This window comes from Perca flavescens, chromosome 17, assembly GCF_004354835.1.
Source record: "Perca flavescens isolate YP-PL-M2 chromosome 17, PFLA_1.0, whole genome shotgun sequence".
NCBI classification, from domain to species: domain Eukaryota; kingdom Metazoa; phylum Chordata; class Actinopteri; order Perciformes; family Percidae; genus Perca; species Perca flavescens.
In genome coordinates, this window is record NC_041347.1 from 8,357,424 (window position 1) to 8,379,764 (window position 22,341).

Genomic DNA, 22,341 nt, shown 5'->3' on the forward strand with positions numbered 1-22,341 from the left:
CCAGTGAACTCACAGGCAGTCTTCTTGGCATCGATGCCTGATGTTCCCTCAAACACCTGGACACACACACACACACACACACACACACACAATACAGATACTAAACAAGTAAAGCAATACCCTGCCATTAAAGACGGTACTTATCACTCCATGCAAGTTTTAAATTATGAATACCAACTTCTGCCTTCTAACAGGCGATATAGAGTCCCTTCGTTTCGATACAACAGGCTCAAGAACTCTTTTAGACATCAGTCTATCCTGTTGCTAAACCAAAATCAGTCAATTAAGATCTGGATCAGAAGATATCACGTAACATGTTTCTTTGCCATGGTTGTTGATATGTCTTCATCTTTGTACTATATGTGTAAATGTTATCTAGCTCTGTGTTTTTTTTCCTTTTTATTCCTTTTTGAGCAGAGCTGCTGATGAATGCAAAATTAATTTCATTGTAAACTGCCAAATTTGTATCATACTGTAGCCCATTTTATTAGTACAGGTATTTTTTTTTTTAAGATAATTTTTTTGGGCATTTTAGGCCTTTATTTCTATAAGACAGCTTAGACTGGAAAGTGGAGTGAAGGGGGGGAATGACATGCAGCAAAGCGCCGCAGGTCAGAGTCGGTAAACCTCTATATATGGACGCCCGCTCTACCAGGTGAGCTACCCAGGCACCCAAGTACAGGCACTTTAAGAATGACAGTGTATTAGTAAGAGCCGCATATCCTATGATTTGCAACGATGTGCGGCAGAGGCTATATTGCCGTGCTTAAATCTCAGGCTCATAGACAGAGGGGTAGAGGACGCATGATGCAGCAAGGACTCATTGGTTCTTTCCAAGAGGAGTCATTAGTGGGTGGTTTTACAGGATTACAGCAGTTACAGATGACGGAACTTTTTCGCTCCTTTTTCAGAGCCCAGAAGTTATGTATTGGCGTTGGGGTGTAAAGACTATTCCAAACAATATATAAAAAAAAATGTATATTGGAAAAAGTTAGCAACCCGCCTTTAAACCACAGAGAGAACTTTAAAACGGCGCACAGATTGTTGTTTTACTTTTGAAAAGGCTCAGTAATTTCCTACAGCTGGGTACTACAGCATTTGCTGTGGATTCATTTGATGCTCTCGCAATTATTCATAGCAGCAGGGATCTCAAACGGTAGGCCCAATAGGTGTTTGGTTTCTCACCTGGACAACTGCCTTGCTTCCTATCACCTCCAGGACCTGGCCACTCCTCTTGGTGCCGTCCGGCAGGGTCAGGTGGACGATCTCAGCGTATCTGGGGAACTAGTTCAAGGAGATCCAACACAGTTTCACTACAGCTGCCTGAAAACTTCATTGATATCATTAATACAAAAGTAGATAAAAAGCAAATATCGCAAAATATATAGTGGTGACATACATTCAGCTTAGGAAATATTCTTTTGGTGAGTGGTAGTGTTGCCAATCCCAACCTCATTAATACTTTCTCAAAATGAGGTTTGAGGCAAACAGTGCAGTAATAGTACCGAGCTGCTCAGTGGCCAGCAGATCAGACTGTGGTGGTACCGGGCAGCTTCCAGGTATAAATGTGGAACTGTGGGAATGTGATCAGGGCGTTGTTGCAAATGAGAAGATGTTCTCAATCGACTTAGCTGGATGGACTTCTAGAGACAATATGAGACATTTCTAAAAACTGATTTTCTAAGAAGAATGCACATCACATGTCTGACATTTATTTAATTTGTAAAGAAGAACATAACATGGATTTTCTGCTTTTGTTAATTAAACGGATATGATGTAGTCGCCGTCAGAGGTACCATATAAACAGAAAATCGATTTTAAAATTTGTCACAAAACAAATCACGATCCCTACAATTTTCTTTCTCTCCCCCCCACCCTCACCCTGAAGTAGTAGTAATAGTAATAACAATAATAATGAGAACTCATTCATGGACATCAAGTTTGATAAAAACAGAACTCCTTAGCAGCTTACCTTCACATTATCCAGGATCACCAGGGGTCCATTTACACCCGACACAGTAGAGTAGGCTGAAAGAGAGGAGAACGACAGAGTTCATTTATTTCTGTATTCCAACAGGCCACAAGACAGGGAAATAATGCAGGCAATACTGACAATATTCCCATTTCTTTGTGCCGCTGAAAGCCACCAGTCCACATGAGATTAGGCAGACATCCTTTCTAACCAACCAACACTGTTAATAATCACAAGCTGACCTTTCACGGTGCAATTTAAACAGCTTTCATGCACTTCCAGGCCCAAATGTCAAAGGCAGGCAAATGTCAGGAAAAAATGCATGAAATTCACTTGTTCACAATTACACGTGGTTAGTTCTGAGCCTCACAACAATACAACACTAATTGAAGGGTCATCATTGATGAAGGTTAGTGGAAATAGCCTGTGGCCTTCCCCCGACATTAAACCAGAATAACTGTAGTGAAAGAACATACAAGAACGCAATGAAAACTACACATCAAATAGGTCACAAAAAAAACATTACACACTGCCATTTCCCTCTACTCCAGCTGCTGTGTACTTTATTTATCATGAATAATATGAAACAGCAATTTGCTTCTCCATTTGTGCTTAAAGCTTTGGTGCGTACATTTTTGATATTAATGAACGTCCGTTACACTCAAGCCATTGCCAAATGAGTTGCTACAAAGCTAATTAACACTATCAGCTCAAAACAATCATGTTTATTTAATCCTCTGTGTCCTCCTTGGCTACTAGCAACTGTGTGGAGGAGGGGTGGGGGTGCGTGCACGGTCATGAAAGGCTTGTATCACTTGGACACACCGACAGTGTGTCATTACTTAGAATTCCTCATGGGGGAGAGAGAAACTACGCACTAAAGCTTTAAAGCTCCCGCATTCCCATCACATTAGGTGGAGGTCATTTCTTGCCAAAGCATACAGTTCTGTGATTCAGTCATTGTTACAAAGTTTCGTATTATTTCCATCAACATCTGAAAGAATGTAGGTTCTACATACTTTAATATGAGACAAATCTGATGTGAAAATGATTTATACAGCACCTGTGGTAATAAATCCACAAGAAACTATTTGTTATCCCTCTTTGAATGACATATTGAAAAGGTACTGTATATTTGCCACATATTGATACATTTACGTCAGTTTTGATGTAGTCCTGCATTGCCAGACCTTTCTCCACAGCGCTGCGGAGGAGGGTCTGGCTAGTCCACACAGCATTCCTGGATGGGAGGAAAACGTGCTCTGGTTTATTGGCATTTCTTTAAACCAATCACAATCGTCTTGGGAGGTGCTAAGTGCCAGATGGAGCCACGGTGCCTCTGCAAAAAAAGCCTCGGGAAGGAACTTGTTTTGGTGGAACATGCCAATTTACGTGGAGTCTGCAAGAAATCCATTGACGCCCTCCCATAACGGCCCCTGTGCACATCTGCAGACCGCCATTGTTTCCACTGGGTTTTCTATCATGGTCTGGTGTTCCTCTTTTTGTGCCGACCGTCAATCTCAGGGCCAATATCAAAAGGCACGAGGAAATTAGAGCAGACTGGTAAGAACATAAAGCACTAAAGCTTAGCGGGGTGCATCCACTATGCCACTAATTAGGCAGAGGCCAACAAAATAACCTGTCAATGTGCTACAGTATTCCAGCCTTTTCCCACACACACCTGCATTTCACCTTCTATTAGCAATACAGAAAGTGTGTCTGTGTGTGCGTGTGTGTGTGTGTGTGTGTGTGTGTGTGGAGTGGGAGATGGTGGTGGAGGTTGGGGCGGAGACTATTGAAAGAGCGAGAGAAAAGATGGCTCAAGTTTGATATTAGTAATCAGGGGTGCAGTACTACGCGCCCCTCGGTGCTTCCGTTGGAGCAGTCACCCACTCATAGTCTAATAAGCACGGTGTCTGTCCCCCGACTCAGATCGGTTAAATCAAAAGGTAAACAAAAGATGCGCTATACTTAACAACCTAATTGGAATTAAAACGACTGCAACGATAGAACAAAATAGGAAAATTAGATGTGGGCTATTAAATATTAGATCTCTGTCTTCTAAAGCATTATTGGTAAACGAGTTGATATCAGATAATAACATTGATTTATTTTGTCTTACTGAAACCTGGCTGGGCCATGAAGACTATGTTAGTCTAAATGAAGCCACTCCTCCCAGTCATATTAATACTCAAATTCCTAGAGGCTCAGGCCGAGGAGGGGGAGTTGCAGCCATGTTTGATGCAAGCCTGTTAATTACTCCTAAACCTAAACTAAATTATAACTCCTTTGAAAGTCTTGTTCTTAATCTTCAACATCCAAAATGGAAAACATTACAGCCAATTATATTCGTTGTTATTTACAGGGCTCCAGGTCTGTATTCTGAATTTTTATCTGAATTCTCAGAGTTTTTATCATGTTTAGTCCTTAAATCAGACCAAGTACTTATTGTAGGTGATTTTAATATCCATGTGGACGTTGACAATGATAGCCTTAGTACTGCTTTCAACTCATTACTGGATTCAATCGGTTTCAGTCAGAGTGTGCGCAAGGCGACGCACTGTTTTAACCACACCCTCGACATTGTGCTGGTATATGGTATTGAAATTGAGGATTTAATAATATTTGCAGGTGGATCACTGACTTCCTGTCTTGACAGGAAGCAGCATGTCAAGTTGGGGAAACACGTCTCCAACTCATAGACCATCAGCACCGGATCCCCTCAGGGCTGTGTTCTTTCGCCTCTGCTCTTCTCCCTGTACACCAACAACTGCACCTCCAGTCACAAGTCAGTCAAGCTTCTGAAGTTCGCGGACGACACCTCCCTCATCGGACTCATCTCTGATGGAGACGAGTCCGCCTACAGGTCGGAGGCTGACCACCTGGTGAAGTGGTGCAATCAAAACAATCTAGATCTCAACGCTCTAAAGACAGTGGAGATGGTTGTGGACTTCAGGAAGAACCCAGCCCCACCTGCCCCCATCACCCTCTGTGGCTCAACAATGGACACTGTGGAGTCTTTCCGCTTCCTGGGAACTACCATTTCCCAAGACTTCAAGTGGGAGCTGAACATCAGCTCCCTCGTCAAGAAAGCACAACAGAGGATGTACTTCCTGCGGCAGCTGAAGAAATTCAACCTGCCAAAGACAATGATGGTGCACTTCTACACAGCCATCATTGAGTCCATCCTCACATCCTCCATCACCATCTGGTACGCTGCTGCCAAGGACAAGGGCAGACTGCAGCGTGTCATTCGGTCTGCAGAGAAGGTGATTGGCTGCAATCTGCCGCCGCTCCAGGACCTTTACGCCACCAGGACTCTGAAGCGTGCTGGAAAGATTGTGGCTAACCCCTCCCACCCCGGACACAAACTCTTTGAGCCACTCCCCTCTGGCAGGAGGCTGAGGTCCATCAGGACCAAAACCTCACGCCACATGAACAGCTTTTTCCCCTCCGCCACTAGCCTTATTAACAAGGCCCGGAAACAACCCTGACTCTCCACCTGGCTCTTCATGCCACTGTTCTCTCTCTGCTGGAATGTTCTTTGCTCTTTATTTATTTATATATATCTTTATTTTTAATTTAACACATACTGTGTACATATACTTATACTTATATTGTTTATACCTATACTTATATTGTTTATTACATTTAGAGAATGTGTGATGTGCACCAACCACACCAAAACAAATTCCTTGTATGTGTTAAAAAACGTACTTGGCAATAAAAACCCTTCTGATTCTGATTTCCGCAGAATTCGGTATTACCAGATCATTCTTTAATCACTTTCGAATTCTTACTACCTGACTATATTAAATTAGATAAAAGCTTCTACACCAGATGCCTATCTGACAGTGCTATAGCTAAATTTAAAGAAGATATTCCAACAGCATTCGACTCTATGTCATGCCTTAACATAACAGAGGACCTCTATGTTAACCTCAGTCCCTCTCAAATTGATACATTTGTAGACGGTGCTACGACTTGCCTACGGACGACCTTAGACTCCGTTGCTCCCCTGAAATTAGCACCTTGGTATAACCCCCAAACTCGCAAATTAAAACAAATCTTGCGAAACCTCGAATGTAAGTGGCGTTCCACAAAAGTGGAAGAATCCCGTTTGGATTGGCAAGAAAGTCTCAAAACCTATAGGAAGGCCCTAAGAAAGGCCAGATCAGACTATAACTCATCACTAATAGAAGAAAATAAGAACAACCCAAGGTTTCTTTTCAGCACTGTAGCCAGGCTGACAGATAGCCACAGCTCTACTGAGCCATCTATTCCTCTAGCTCTGAGTAGTGATGACTTCATGAGCTTCTTTAATGATAAAATTATAACAATTGGAGATAAAATTAATCACCTTTTGCCCTCAACTTCTAACGGTTCACCTTTAAACGCAGAGTCGCTAGAAATAACGACTAGTCTCGACATATACTTTGACTGCTTTTATCCTATAGACCTTCAACAATTAATGTTAAAGATATCCTCAGCTAAGCCATCTACCTGTCTCTTAGACCCCATCCCAACGCGATTACTCAAAGAAGCGTTACCCGTGGTAAACACTTCATTACTAGATATGATCAATATGTCCTTATTAACAGGTTATGTACCGCAGTCATTTAAAGTAGCTGTGATAAAACCTCTTCTGAAAAAACCCACCCTCAATCCTGAGGTCTTAGCAAACTATAGACCTATATCTAACCTTCCCTTTCTATCCAAGATCCTTGAGAAGGTGGTTGCTAATCAGTTATGTGATTTTCTACATAGCAATAGTTTATTTGAGGACTTTCAATCAGGATTTAGAAAGAATCATAGCACAGAAACGGCACTGGTGAAAATTACTAACAACCTTTTAACTGCTGCAGACTTGTCTCCATTCTTGTTTTACTAGATCTTAGTGCTGCATTTGTCACTATTGACCATTCAATCCTGTTACAGAGATTGGAACACTTGGTTGGCATTAAAGGAATTGCTCTAAGCTGGTTTAAGTCCTATTTCTCTGATCGATCTCAATTTGTTAATGTTAATGATAAATCCTCCAAGTACGCTAAAGTTAGCCATGGGGTTCCTCAAGGCTCAGTGCTTGGACCAATTCTATTCTCCTTATATATGCTTCCTCTAGGCAATATTATTAGGAAACACTCAATTAACTTTCACTGTTATGCGGATGACACCCAATTATACTTGTCAATCAAACCAGACGAAACCAGTCAGCTAGCTAAATTTCAAGCGTGCAATAAAGATATAAAATCCTGGATGACCTATAATTTTCTGATGTTATACCCTAACAAAACTGAAGTTATTGCACTGGGACCTAAACACCTCAGAACTTCATTATCTAAAGACATAGCTACTCTGGATGGTATTGCCCTGGCCTCCAGCACTACTGTCAGAAATTTAGGAGTTATTTTTGATCAGGATATATCCTTTAATGCCAATCCAAAACAAACCTCAAGAACAGCCTTTTTTCATCTTCGTAACATTGCCAAAATTAGGAATATCCTGTCTCAAAACGACGCTGAAAAACTAGTCCATGCATTTGTTACGTCCAGGCTGGACTATTGTAATTCCCTACTGTCAGGTTGCTCAAATAAGTCCCTTAAGACTCTCCAGCTGATCCAGAATGCTGCAGCACATGTTCTGACAAGAACTAAGAAAAGAGATCATATTTCTCCTGTATTAGCTTTTCTGCACTGGCTTCCTGTTGAATCCAGGATTGAGTTTAAAATCCTTCTCTTGACCTACAAAGCTCTAAATGGTCTAGCACCATCATATCTAGAAGAGCTCCTAATACCCTATTGTCCCACTAGAGCACTGCGCTCCCAGAATGCAGAGTTACTGGTGGTACCTAGAGTCTCTAAAACTAGAATGGGAGACAGAGCCTTCAGTTATCAGGCTCCTCTCCTATGGAACCAGCTCCCAATCTGGGTTCGGGGGGCAGAAACTGTAATCGCTTTCAAGAATGAACTTAAAACTCTTCTATTTGATAAAGCTTATAGTTAGGGAGTGAGGAGTTGCAGTGTTCACCTAACTGGCCGACCTGCTTCTCTTCATAATTGTTAGATTAATAACATATAACAAAAGTAGAGGGAGGCAGGCCAGCCAAGCCCGATCCGGCAGGGGGAGAGTTCTAAGCCCGAAAAAGCTACCTCTCCTTATGACCTGTCTCTCTTAGTTACGCTGTTATAGTTCTAGACTGCCGGGGGACTTCCTTCCTTCGACACACTGAGCTGCTCTCTCCTCTCCCTTTCTATTACTATTACTATTTGTGTGTATCCCGTCGCAGAAATGCTTGTTACTAATCCTAGCTTCTGGGGAATTTACTCCCCGGAGTCCTTATGTTTTTTCCCCCAGCGTATTTCCTTGGAGAATGTTGGCACCAAGATCCTGGTTCCAGCTGTCGCCGTGGTCCTGCTGCACTCCCTGCTGAGCTCAGCGGTGCCCTGCAATGTCATGCTGCTTCCTGCTGAACCCTGCAGCTTCCCGCTAAATCCAGTCACTGTTCCATTATTAATGTGACTACTATTGCCACTGTTCATCACACCCCCAACCAGCCCGTCAGACACCGCCTACCAAGAGCCTGGGTCTGTCCGAGGTTTCTTCCCAAGAGGGAGTTTTTCCTCGCCACTGTCGCACTGCTTGCTCTTGAGGGAATTACTGTAATTGTTGGGGCTTTGTAAATTATAGAGTGTGGTCTAGACCTACTCTATCTGTAAAGTGTCTCGTTTATGTTATGATTTAATACTATAAATAAAATTGAATTGATTATAAAAACCAAGGGCACCACAAATAAAAAAAATAAAAACATTTTCCCCTCCAAAATAAATCAAGTTTTACTCTAATCAGCCTCTCTCTATCTCAGTTCCTGCCTCAGGGCCCATATTCTGATCAATGACTGAAAGTTCTCACACATATTTCTCTGTTTTGCTCTACATTATTAATCCTTTTATTAATATCGTGCCATGTTAAAACAGAAAAAATACAGATTCAATGATCTATTCAAATCTGTGTAAATCAACCTTAAAAAAGTGTACCGATTGGTCAATCACGGCATTCTACAGACTGTTATTTCTGTATAACACGTTGCCATGGACGAAGTTCTGAGCATAGACTCTGGCGACCATTTTTTAAATCAATACTTGAGTCTTAAATCAGCCTAAACTATACATTATATAACTATACACGGTAAGACAATATACATTTGTAAATCACCAAGGGATTTGTTGTACTGTTTATGTACTGCAAAATGTCCCTCTCAGTACACACTTTATGTTGGATTTAAAAAAACTAATTTAGGACATCTTTAAAAAATATATTATTGGAAAATATATAATTATTGGATCTTTCAAACTCTAAAATTTTTACACTGTTAACAGCCTCAAAATTCCTGTAATTGTCAGGCTCTGTGTGACATTTGGCCAACTACCTTTGGAAAGGAGGACATTTTAAATGCAGCATACAGTACATCATCATTTGATAGTTTCTAATGGTTTTGTTTTTAAGGTTGATTCCGTTTAGCAAATCTTTCAGCCATTCGGTTGCAGGTCTGAAGTGAGTCTAATATTTGAATGGGTAGTTCCAAAAGGATTAAAGGCCTAACCCTGGTCCTATATAGTAGCCTATCATTATATGAAGGGAAAAAGGTTTTCATGGTACCCTCTTACGTATAACTGTGATGATAAAAAAGTAGTTTGCTCTCTGATTTCACAAGATAATGATTGCTCAATGGGCTATACAGCCATGAGGTGTGAAGTAGCAACATGTTCCATTAGGTTTGGAAAACTTTCTCCACCCCTCTTTTGCTACTTCAGCTCAAGTGCAGCAGTCCCCTGGCTTGGCATGCAACAGCAGTGTGGGTCACCCTGCAGCCTGTTCAGCTGCCAGAGCCCTTTGTGTACAAAGATGTTAATTGGTCCTAATCCGCCACTAGAAGCTGTTTTGGTAGCCTGACCTCACACCCTAAAGGACACCTTGGTGTGAAATACTAAAGAGCCCATTCAAGTGCCAGAGAAAGGAGGCACAGAGCATTCCAACACAATTCAATTTCCCAGCTGAAAGAGGGGGGGGAACTCGAGGGGAGGCAGGGGGGGTGGGGGTGGGGGGGGGGGGGGTCAGAGCTGGGATGGAGATGGGGGCGCATCATGGTTCTGACAATAAATGAGCGCTACAAAGCAGTGTCTGCTGTGATGTGCAGCCTCACAATCACGTCTTAGCCTCTACTTCAAGGGATTCCCACAGCCCCACTGGACATGGGAATGCTAATTGCCTCAAACCTACAACCAGCCCTCACCCCCACCACCCACACTCACAGCCAAAAAACATGTAAAGTGCAACAGTGAGTCAATAAAGCAACATGATTAAATTACTTATAATCCTCAGACTCAATCTACAACCTTTGTTTGCATGTCACTTTCCCAGTTAATGGTTTAAAGATATAATATACACATTAAAATGTATAAAAAATGACTATATCCTATGTTATATATTTTGTTGAGTTGTGTACTTACATTATCCCAAATGTTTCCAACAATGTTCAAACCCAGAGAAATCTGTCATTTTAAACAATGATGTGTTGTGTCGTTTGGTCGCCTGTCAATGGCCTCATATAACCTTTGACTCCTCTAGTTGCTCTAACTTCTGTCAAAACACGCCAGAACTGCCAGAAACACAAGATCATACGTTAGACACTAATTGCAAATCATACAAGGTTGCAGAATTATACTCTCAGAAATACAGCATTTTTTCTGCCACACGGCATAATTTTTTCATTAATTAATGCCATTTTGCAACAGTAATATATCGATCCAGCTAACTACAATGTGCTACATGACAAGTGGCTCACGCTAATGCTTGGTGGATAAACCATACCGTAACGTCATAAGGTTACAACAACGTTCAACATGCTCATAAAGTTATTTTTAGCATGAATGTTTTGACCACAGTTAACACCACTGGGCTAACCCACGATTAAACTTGCCGGGAAAAATGGAAGTGAATAAAGTGTTGCATTTTCTGGCGGATGACTGTGTTGGGGTGGAATAAAGTCAGAAGTGCAGTGCTGTCTTGATTCCGGCATTGGAAGCCCGTGACTTTATTTTTAAAGCCAAACCTGAGTCTAGACGATGAAAGAAACCCTTTGTTACACATTTAACTATTTTAGAGGCTGTAGATGTTGTTTACTTCATTAATGTGTTTACTGTGTTAATGGACTGAGGATGGGAAGAGGATTCAGTATCCGGTTTCAGCAGAATCTTAACCAGTGGATTCAGTATGTGGCCGAACCCCAAAAATCTGGATTCGGTGCATCCCTACATACAACCTTCCGGACTTTGAGAAGCCCTGGTGTAGGATTTAGTGGCATTGAGCGGTGAGGTTGCAATCAACTGAATACCCCTCCCCTCACCCTTTCCAATCATGCAGTAGAAGCTACGGTGGCCTTCAGGTAACGTAAAATTGCAGAAGGCCCTCTCTAGATCCAGTGTTTGGTTTGTCCATTCTGGGCTACTGTAGTTGTACTGCAGCCCATCAACAAGGCATCCCTATGTACTATATCTTCAACTATCAGAGCCTTAAAAGGAACACGCCGACTTATTGGGAGTTTATCTTATTCACCGTAACCCCCAGAGTAAGACTAGTCCATACATACCCTTCTCATCTCCGTGCGTGCTGTAACGCTGTCTGGCGGCTCCAGCATTAGCTTAGCCCAGCAGAGATCCTGCAGGTAACTGGTTCCAACTAGCCTACTGCTCCCAATTGTGACAAAATAATGCCAACATGTTCCTATTTCCATGTTGTGATTTGTATAGTCACAGCGTGTACAAAAAACAACGTAACATGAGACACAGCCATCTTCTAACAGTAAACAATCCGGGAACTATATTCTCAGACAGTCTTGCTGCGAGCATATCACTCCGCCCAAGTACTATATTCTGCCGCCTGAGAAATATAGTTCCCGGTTTGTTTACTGTTAGAAGACGGCTGTGTCTCATGTTACGTTGTTTTTTGTACACGCTGTGACTCTATAAATCACAACATGTAAATAGGAACATGTTGGAGTTATTTTGTCACTTATTCGGAGCAGTAGGATTACTGGAACCATTCACCTGATGTTCTGTGCTGGCCTGTTGCCGCTGGAGCCGTCAGACAGCATTACAGCACGCACGGAGATGAGAAAGATATGTATCGACTTGTCTAACTCTGGGGGTTACGGTGAATAAGCTAAATTCCCAATAAGTCGGCGTGTTCCTTTAACTACAGTAAAGGGCAGCAAAACATTCTCCCGTTGAGAGCTTTAGAAAGACTAAAACCAGAAAACAAAAGTGAAGGTTTTATGGATGGAATAGTTTTTGTGTAAGGCGGCTTAACGAAAACTATATTGCATTACAGAAGAAAAAAATTCTATGATGAAGAACACACAAGATAAATCTCTTCTGTGTGCTCTGCTGCCACTTTATATGGGAGCGCACAAAAAAGGCTGAACGACTTCGAAACCCTTCCCAACACTGACTGTAGGACTGGGCGATACGGAGAAAATCAAATATCACGATATTTCTGACCCAATACCTCGATATCGCGGAGATATTGTAGGGTTGACATTTTGCGCTTTCACAAAATATTTTTACAATTAGATATTTGATACATAATCATCAGTAACGTAGATTTAATGACTATGTGGGTAAAAGCAAATAATAGAACACAAAATGGTGAGATCACAAAAATGACATAATTTTACTGTTACGCAGTTTGTAAAACCAGGAAAGACAACACTTGTCATATTACAATATCCAAAATCTAAGACGATATGTAGTTTCATATTACGATATCGAAATAATATTGATATTTTACCCAGCCCTACTTGACTGATACAGTGATTTCTTTTTTTTAATAAAAAGACATAACAGACCAACCCATTCTTAAGACGAAGAATGTCAGGAAATAAATGATAAGCGGTCAGCAATCGTTCATGTGGATTGATTTCTGTTCATGCAACAGGCAGAAATGGTGTCAAACCCTTAGCCTACATTTCAATGTTCTTTCATGAAAAGAATGGCAAACGCCCACGGGAGAGTCTTTTTTCTACTGACAAGCTAGCTGCTTAAGCCTAATTAGAATGTGGATTATAGAACGGTTACAAAAATAACATTGATTTTATAGAAATTACTTTCATGGTGACAGATGAGACATTTGTTTATCGTGACTACATTATTACCATTAATTAAATCTTAACAAAGAAGTATAGTGCCTTGCTCTATGTCTTTTCATAGCACTAAATGACAGAATGCACTACTAAAACAAAGACCAGACATTTCGTGGGCTAATAGCTTTTGTCGCATTTGACATGAGAGAGACAAAGGCCTCTTTAAAGAAAAGACTTGGTCTGATGAGAAATCTCTTTATTTGTTTATTTCCAGCTCTGTCTCGGAGTGGCTTTTCAATAGCTGCCTCTCTTAGAGCTCTGTCAAGTCAATAAGGTAGTGAAAAACCAGCTCTACATTGTGATCTTATAGACCGTTTGATGCCTGGCAACTGGCTATACTGAACAAAGTGTTCATACAATACTCACTTAGGTTACAGTTTGCTTTGAACAAACAGGGACATGGCTAATAATTCTGAGGCCATTTGTCACCTGTAGCTGTCAGGTATTCATTCTGTGATATTCTTGGAAATTAGCATTGTGATGTATCTGGTGCAATACATGTATTGTACACTCCCTCTTAAATAAACCAGTAACTGAATGAAAATGTTAAAGCTTTAACATTTAACATATGCTATAGCATGTATTCACTTTATGTATGAACTGTTTATTAATCTACTAAAACTCAATTTATTAAACTTATGTCAAATAAGTAAATACAGCAGACGCTGCTCTACCCCCCCCTCTGTCTGCTCTGTGGCCGGTGTGTATGAGTGAGACTGCCGCAATCGCCTGTGGAGCTTTATAACTCCAAAAAGACCGATAACCACAGGTTCCCGTTAATCTTATAATGGGATATTTGTGTTATAGTTATTGTGCTATTTAAACAAATAAACAATTGTTCAATGGGAAAATAAATGCCTCTTGTCCACGAGTCTCTTGGGAGCTCCAGCCAGCTCACAGCGGGGTCTCTGAGCCGGCCAGCCAGCGACCCAGGCTGTCTGGCCAGCCAGCAGCCCAGGCACCATCTGCCTGTCGCATCAGACTGGGGAGCTTCTCAACTCCGAAAATGTCCGGGCAAATTTGTGATTTGTCATAAATGTTCTGCCCATATTCAAAATCCACAGTTGAGGTCTCGCCTAAAAAGTCTCAGAAGTGAATTTGGTGACAAAGCCGCGGTTGTTGTGACTGTTGCAGGGCTTTGAATTGAGGGATACAGTAGGCGAGGTAGACTGGTATGATGCATACTGGGGATTTTTTTCCAAATTAGTACGACATCTGGGGATTTTTGGCTTTCTGCAGATTTTGCTTTTGTTTGCACACTGCATACTACATGCTACATTTTGGCCAAATCAGTGAGTAGCGCTAGTAGAGAGTATGTGGTTTTGCTAACGTGTTGCTCTGTTTCAACAATGTTAAAAAGTGTATGCAGGCTGAAATTAACCAGGACCAAGCAATAAGCTTAACAAATGTGACGGCCCTGAGTAATGACACTGTGACATCCCCTTCTCAAAAAGAAGGATGTCGGTTTGGTAAGTAGAATTCCTTGCGTCTTTCGCTCGCATCCCCGCTGGGAGGAGCTAACACGTGAGGAAGAGACGTTAGCCCAATGGAAAACACAACATGTGAGTCATTGTCGGTAATTCACTCAGACCTTTATGTGTTCGCACTGAGATATTTTAATACTTATATTTTAAAAGGAATTCATAAGATCTCTTTAAAAATGGTTGTATAAGCCCATACATTTCATTTGTTTGTCTCTAGATATAGTTTGGCACACAATGTGATTCACATATATGCTACAAAAGGGGGAAGTTACAACTAAAACAGGAACAAGACAACTCAGCTCAGCAAAAGAAGTTCTGAAGTTACAACACTCCTAAGTAATAAGCCATAATTCACTGATGCACTGTCAAATGAAAAAGAGTACTGAAACCTACTCTAGATGTGTACTCCATGTGCAGTCCATCATGGTTGGTTGTCCCAACTGAAAGGATCAATGAGCATCATCTCATCTGACCTAGCTTCTCAACACCTTCTGCTGAGCAGGACCCAACGTGGGTTGGACACTGGGCTATGGTGTCAGTCCTGGCTCTCATGTAATATAATAATTAATTTCTTTGTAAATTCTGGGAAGTATCCAAATAAATTGGAAGGTTCGAGAGGGGAGGGGTCCATCAATCAGTCTATGAAATTTCAGTGTAGTTATCTTTAACTTAAATTTAGTTAACTTGTGCGGTCTGTCAGGCAGTTATCCAGCCGCTGTCCACACTGCTGCTGCTGACAGACGGCAGAGTCCTTTACAGAAACAGAGTCAGTATGGATTTGATAATCACATCAAATAAATATACTAAATAAATAATGTAAAAGGCCTGGCAATCATACTATATCAAGGTCCAACATCTGATAGTTGCAGCCCAGTTGCTAGCCCTCACGTGGTCAAACTTTCAGTTTTGGTGCTAGTAACGTTCGAGAACAGCTCAGGCCAGGCGGCAGGATGAAGGGAGACACGCTGGGATGTTTTTCTGTTGACCTGAGTAACGATTTCAGCACCCGGGACAGCACCACACCTAGGGCCACCATGTCACACACAACGAACAGCATTCTGTCTGAGAATAACTCATAATGCAAGTTAATGCATGTGGGATTAAAATTCCTTATTTCATTGGCTATTCTGGATTTTGGGGGAAATGTATATATAATAACAAAAAGCTTTGAAGTCCTATTGAATTCTATGGTTCTGCACTACAGTCAATATAACCAGACCTACTCCTGCAGACGCAAGCCTCTGTATGCCTCTCCTATATAAAAGAAGTATAGGAGACAAAAGGAAAAACATCTCCAGCCACCAGCAGGGTCCTAAAACAGGCTTCTAGGAGGCACGGACCTCTCCGCCTACTCGGCTAAATGTATGCTGAATTTCAAGTTCACAAATATTAGTTGTGCTTAATGTAGTCTCGCTTTGCCAGACCATCCTCCACAGCGCTGCGGAGAAAGGTCTGGCTAGTCCACACAGCATTCCGGGATGAGAGAAAAACGTGGTCTGGTTTATTGGCATTTCTTTCTCAATGACTTGTTCTGGTGGAACACGTGTACGTTCAAAAGTAGTTTTAGTCGTGCAACAGAGAACTCCGATTGGACAGATAGTCTAGCTAGCTGTCTGGATTTACCCTGCAGAGATCTGAGGAGCAGTTAACCATAGTCCTCACAAATCCACCAGAGGTTAGAACACCAACACAAAGAAAGAGGAAGGTGACGGACATTAAAAAAGGTTTTTAAATGGAACTATCAGAGTACAGTCCAGCGGGATGTCTGCAGCCGTGCGGTCCTTCAGCCCAGACTTGGATAGATCCTGGAGTGTCGGTGCTATTCAACCGAGTGACTCTCTTTCTGTGTGCCAATCTGACGGCTATTCTGCCTGATGATGAATCATGCACGAGTTGAACGAGCTGATGGGATTACATTTCACTGGAATTGTATCTTGTATGATTTCATGTGATAAATAAAACTGATTAATAGATAAACATATTGTAAATGCAGCACCTGCAGTATTTGAGGAGCACATAAAAAGTTTCCTAACAGTTACTTGCGATAATCATTGGCTCTGAATTTCTGCCTCAACATCAGAATGGACCGCCGCTGCCTAGTAATGGGTTTGATGAGAAGAAAAGAGTGAGCCATTCAGCAAATTAGAAAATTTCAGAAGTAGGGTGGTTAGATGTTTTTAGGACAAGGTTTTATTACATGTTACATACTCTATGCTTTCCTCTCACAAGGCGCAAGCTCCATTAAGTTATTTCCTTCTAGTTTGCTAAGAGGCTTTTAGTCCACGCTAGTCTCTCTGACTCTTACACAAAGAAAAAAATATCACCTTGCCGGGTTCGTGCCTCGAAAATGCCAAAACAAAACCACCAACATTTGTGGAAGTCCCTGTGTTGATTGAAATGTCATCATATTTATATATTCTTATATTTTTATAAGGGCATACAAAATTGTTCTATTTATTTCATGTGTGCTGTTGAGCAAAGCAAAAATGTCTATTTTGAAAAGATTTTTTTTATTTAATGCTTTAGTGTTGCACATTTTGTTTATGTATTTCTTCTTATACTCGTTTAACTTGTGTATGTTCAAGTTGAGAAACACACATTTAAAAATGTTAATATTTTGTGCATTTTGTCCTTGATAATCAAGCAAGTAGACTCATGATACCATTATATCACATTTGCAGTATTGTTAATCGCAATATGACCTTTTCTCTATATTGTGCAGCCCTAACCAATGACCTGCACCTGAATGCATCATGACTTCACAAGTTGTACCTGAATGCACCATAAAAAGTCCCATCTGTGCCCAGATGCTTTACCATTTGTTTTTTTTGTTTACATAACAAAATAAGACAAACATAAGACAAAATGTTGGCACACGGATGACTTCAGCCAAGCGGGAGGACTGAAAAGAGGGTTCGCTCCTCGTTATGCTAAGGAACCGAGAGTGGTCCTCCAAGGTCTTCGGTAGAGAGAGACGAGGAAAACAAAATATATACCACACACCCACACACCCACACACCCACACACCCACACACACACACACACACACACACACACACACACACACACACACACACACACACACACACACACACACACACACACACACACACACACACACACACACACACACACACACACACACACACACACACACACACACACACACACACACACCAGGAGCGTCTGGGCTGCATTCCAGGCACGTGACATGCCCCGCGAGGAACCGCGGACATTCAAGTCAATGTTTGAAATTCCACCAGCTGTACCACGGCAGGTCCCAGAAGCGTGCGTGAAGCGGTTCTCCGCTCCGCTAAATATACGCGCCGGGTTGATTTTCACGCAAGGGCGTTCAGACAGCCGGGCAGGCAGTGAAACAGCGAGACTATCCAATCGATTTACCAAAACACACCCCCAAATATCGTTTGTCTCCTTTACAACACCATGGACAATGAGAGACTGATCTTGGAGATAGAAAAACCTAATACGACATCACAGATCTTTTTTAATCAGGACAACACCAGAAAAGAGAAGCATGGAGTTTAACTCTAGGAGAGCTTGGAGTGGAAGGTAGAGACTATAGTTTAATAAACACCTGATTGTTCTGTAAAGTACTAGTAGAAACAATATAATCTGCAGAGTTAGGCAGCAAGACGCTGCGCTTCCGAGACGTGCCCGGAGTGGTATGGCGTGTGGCGGAGGACGGAACAAAACAGCGGCGCAGCACAGACGCACCCGGTGGAGAATCAGAGTAACAGTAGGCCACTGAAGTAAAAACTATGGGCACATTACCAATGACAGCATTTTAAAGATCCCATGACATGGTGCTCTTTGGATGCTTTTATATAGGCCTTAGTGGTCCCCTAATACTGTATCTGAAGTCTCTTTTATATAGACCTTAGTGGTCCCCTAATACTGTATCTGAAGTCTCTTATATAGACCTTAGTGGTCCCCTAATTCTGTATCTGAAGTCTCTTTTATATAGACCTTAGTGGTCCCCTAATACTGTATCTGAAGTCTCTTTTATATAGACCTTAGTGGTCCCCTAATACGGTATCTGAAATCTCTTTTATATAGACCTTAGTGGTCCCCTAATACTGTATCTGAAGTCTCTTATATAGACCTTAGTGGTCCCCTAATTCTGTATCTGAAGTCTCTTTTATATAGACCTTAGTGGTCCCCTAATACTGTATCTGAAGTCTCTTTTATATAGACCTTAGTGGTCCCCTAATTCTGTATCTGAAGTCTCTTTTATATAGACCTTAGTGGTCCCCTAATACTGTATCTGAAGTCTCTTTTATATAGACCTTAGTGGTCCCCTAATACTGTATCTGAAATCTCTTTTATATAGACCTTAGTGGTCCCCTAATACTGTATCTGAAGTCTCTTATATAGACCTTAGTGGTCCCCTAATTCTGTATCTGAAGTCTCTTTTATATAGACCTTAGTGGTCCCCTAATACTGTATCTGAAGTCTCTTTTATATAGACCTTAGTGGTCCCCTAATACTGGTCCTTATATAGACCTTAGTGGTCCCCTAATACTGTATCTGAAGTCTCTTTTATATAGACCTTAGTGGTCCCCTAATACTGTATCTGAAGTCTCTTTTATATAGACATAATCGCTTTTTAGAGTGTTTATCAACGTTGTTTGGCCGCCATTGACCTACATTACGTGTGAATTTTCGCCGTAGCGAGTAGTACAAAAGGACACAAGTTTACGGAGGGAGGTTGGTTGGGGGGGTGGATGGGTAAACACAAGACTTTTACCCAAGAGAGTTGGGATCGTGTCCCGCGTGTGGCGTTTTTCAACCTTTTTTTTTGTTAATTTTTTTGTTTTTTAAGCCGTCCCCAATGTCTCTTTTTTTTTTTAACACGCGTGCGACGTTGTTCTCGCAATAGTACGGCACGTTCTCGCAATAAGACACCAAGTGACTGTATAGCCTACAGCGTAGGCATACATGTGGAAAGACAACACACAGGACTTTCACCCAGGAGACGTGTGGCGATTTTCAGCCATTTCTTTTTTTTTTTATTGTTTTTTAAGCCTTCCCCAATGTTTCTTTCCTAAACCCAACCATTTATTGTTTTCCTATGCGTGTTTTTGTCACTTTTGTGTTACTAAAGCCTTTCCCTGTGTTCTTTTCCTAAACCCAACCTTTTTTTTTTTTTTTTTTTTTTACACGCATGACGTTCTCGCAATAGTACGTCACATTCTCGCGATAACACACAACGTGGCGACGCCACGTGTTGGGTATGTATACATCTGCTGTATACAGCGTAGACGTACACATGGATAGCTCAAAATGCGTACAGATAACACGCCATTTGGCTTTAGGAAAGTGGCGTGTATGTTTATGCAAAGTCACGATGCCACGTTGCACTGTGATATGATATTAATGGAGAGCTGAAAGCAGTCGCCGTGCTGTTGACGTTACACTTCCTCTGAGACAAGCAGGCACAACAGTGGTTTCTATGCCCTGGGGATTGACTGACAGGCTGAGGTTGTAAGGCAAGGCAGCACCTTTCAGCAACAAGGCAATTCAATGTGCTTTACATAAAACATTAAAGAGCAATTAAAAATCGGTCATGATGAAAATAAAATAAAAATATAAAAGTTGAATAATTATTCAATTTAATAGGTTGTAGGGACGGGTTTGGGAGGAGAGAGGGAGGGGTTTTATTTTTATTTAATTTCTGTCAGTGTAAAATATTCTAAATAAATTCTAAATGTTCTAAGTAAATAGGATAAATAGGTTTGGAATTATTTTTTCAATTGAAATATTTTTCGGCCCATATATAGAGGTTTACTCCTCAACGCAGCGGGCCAGGGTTCGACTCCGACCTGCTTGGTGCTTTTTCAACAACTGTAGTTATTAATCAAACAAAAAAATGCATCTTTCTTTCCATGAGGCCAGAAACTGCAGGTTTTCTGACCTCTCCACCACTGCAGGCTGCAGCGCTCATGTGACCGTGTCACATGAGAGATCATCCCATCTGTCACCAGGCTGTTCTAAAGCCACCGTCATTTCTTATAGGGCTATACCGTAACAGTACGGCAGTAAAGGCGCAGTAAAGGCGCACTAAAGGCAGTAGAGATGGCATTGAACTATCCAATCTCAACTCAACACATTAAATAAAAACACACTGCACAGTGTGTCATTCATTCATTCGGGGGGGAGGGAGGGTGCGGGGCGGCGGCGGCTACTGTCAGTCAGCTGACTGTCTGCAGTGTTGGCTAATCCACTAAGCTAGTAATATTTAGCTAGCTGTGTCGGATGGTACTACGCAGTCATCACAACAGTGGCAATATTGACTTTGTCCCTATATGAAATTAACACACGACTTTTAGTTATACTAATGAATAAAGTTACGTATAGCTGAAATGGTAAACGACGACTGTGAGCCGCAATAGCCACTGTTACCTAAGGCTAGGTTAACGTTAGCTGGTTTGCTATTTGACACGAATGGGTACGTGTAGCTAGACTTAAATAGAGCATGTCAAGCATGGTCGGATGGTTGTTATGCTACTAAATTATAACCTTAATCCGCATTTAATTGACAGCGTAAAAACAGCTAGCTTGTTCATAATCGTGATTCACAATTTGTAGCTTCATAGCTTTAGCTAGCCATAACATCCCATTGTATGCTGCATTCCTTGTCACTGGGAATACACCTTCTTCTATAAAAAAAAAACAATGACTGAAGACTTGTACTTTCTTCTTGAACCGTGTCACACTTAGCACTAATTTTGCATACGTTTACCATACAACAGTCCCTGTACTGGAATTTGACGTTGAGTATTTCTGGAAATAAAATATTCCTTAACTTCTTAACTTCCCTGATCCAGGACCATAATACTATATATTAATACAATTCGCTAATGTCCTGGATCCAAGATCAACGTTTCCCAACTGAAACGTAACAACTATGGTGTTTTGTAGGTGCAAATTACTAATAAAATCTTGAGATAACGTGACAATTCTAACAACAGTGTCGTATTCCTCACCGTTCCCTTGTCATTGAATGCAGCACAACAACCTTGTTAGCCACTAGCCCTAGCTGCAGCTACCCTCAGCAGCCTGCTAACGTTACATACTTAGCCTCGGCTGGGAGATGTAATTTCTGGTCACAGCCTGTGTGTGTGTCCTCGCAGCTGCTGCCAAGCCGTTGACGTCCATCGCCCTGTTTGCCACCAATGTTGCCATCGTCGGATAAAGAACAGTAAACCTGGGAAAGCTAACGTTGGTCGATGTGCTTTTCTAGCTGGTGCTGATAAATGACAGCAGAGCCCTAGTCATATGACACTGAGGAACCGGATGTTTGATGAAGAGCCCGACCGACGGGCGCGCATATGTTGTGTACGCGCATGAGCAAATATGTGTGAATAGTGCTTTTAGCATTAACGTTACTACTACTATTTAACTATAACACTTTGACAAAGCATAATGTGTAACTACAACATTGAACAATATAATAAAAAAATAATAATAAGCACCTGCTTATAGGTAGCCTAGTGTGCAGTTATTAGATCTTCGAATGAAAAGCAAATTGTGATTCTCAAGAGGTTGATTTTTGGGGAAATATGATCAGTTATTATTTTGTTTACGTGATTTGCTTGCTGCATTTGAGAGCCATATAGGCCTATGCCTTTTTTCACGTTTTGTCAACATCACAGCTTGTTTTCTTC

General features: G+C 41.4%; 1 protein-coding gene across 1 annotated transcript in view; it reads right to left on the bottom strand.

Moving 5' to 3' along the window:
* Window positions 1-21,991, bottom strand: part of atp6v1ba (ATPase, H+ transporting, lysosomal, V1 subunit B, member a) — a 59,143-nt gene extending 37,152 nt beyond the window's left edge. The window contains exons 1-4 of the mRNA XM_028603991.1: window positions 21,751-21,991; window positions 1,973-2,028; window positions 1,186-1,284; window positions 1-56 (exon numbers count right to left, since the gene is read on the bottom strand). The exon at window positions 1-56 is cut by the window's left edge and continues 38 nt beyond it. Of these exons, the coding sequence (XP_028459792.1) occupies window positions 1-56; window positions 1,186-1,284; window positions 1,973-2,028; window positions 21,751-21,859 (320 nt within the window). The 5' untranslated portion in view covers window positions 21,860-21,991. The remainder of the gene's footprint in view (window positions 57-1,185; window positions 1,285-1,972; window positions 2,029-21,750) is intronic.
* Between the last annotated feature and the right edge of the window lie 350 nt (window positions 21,992-22,341).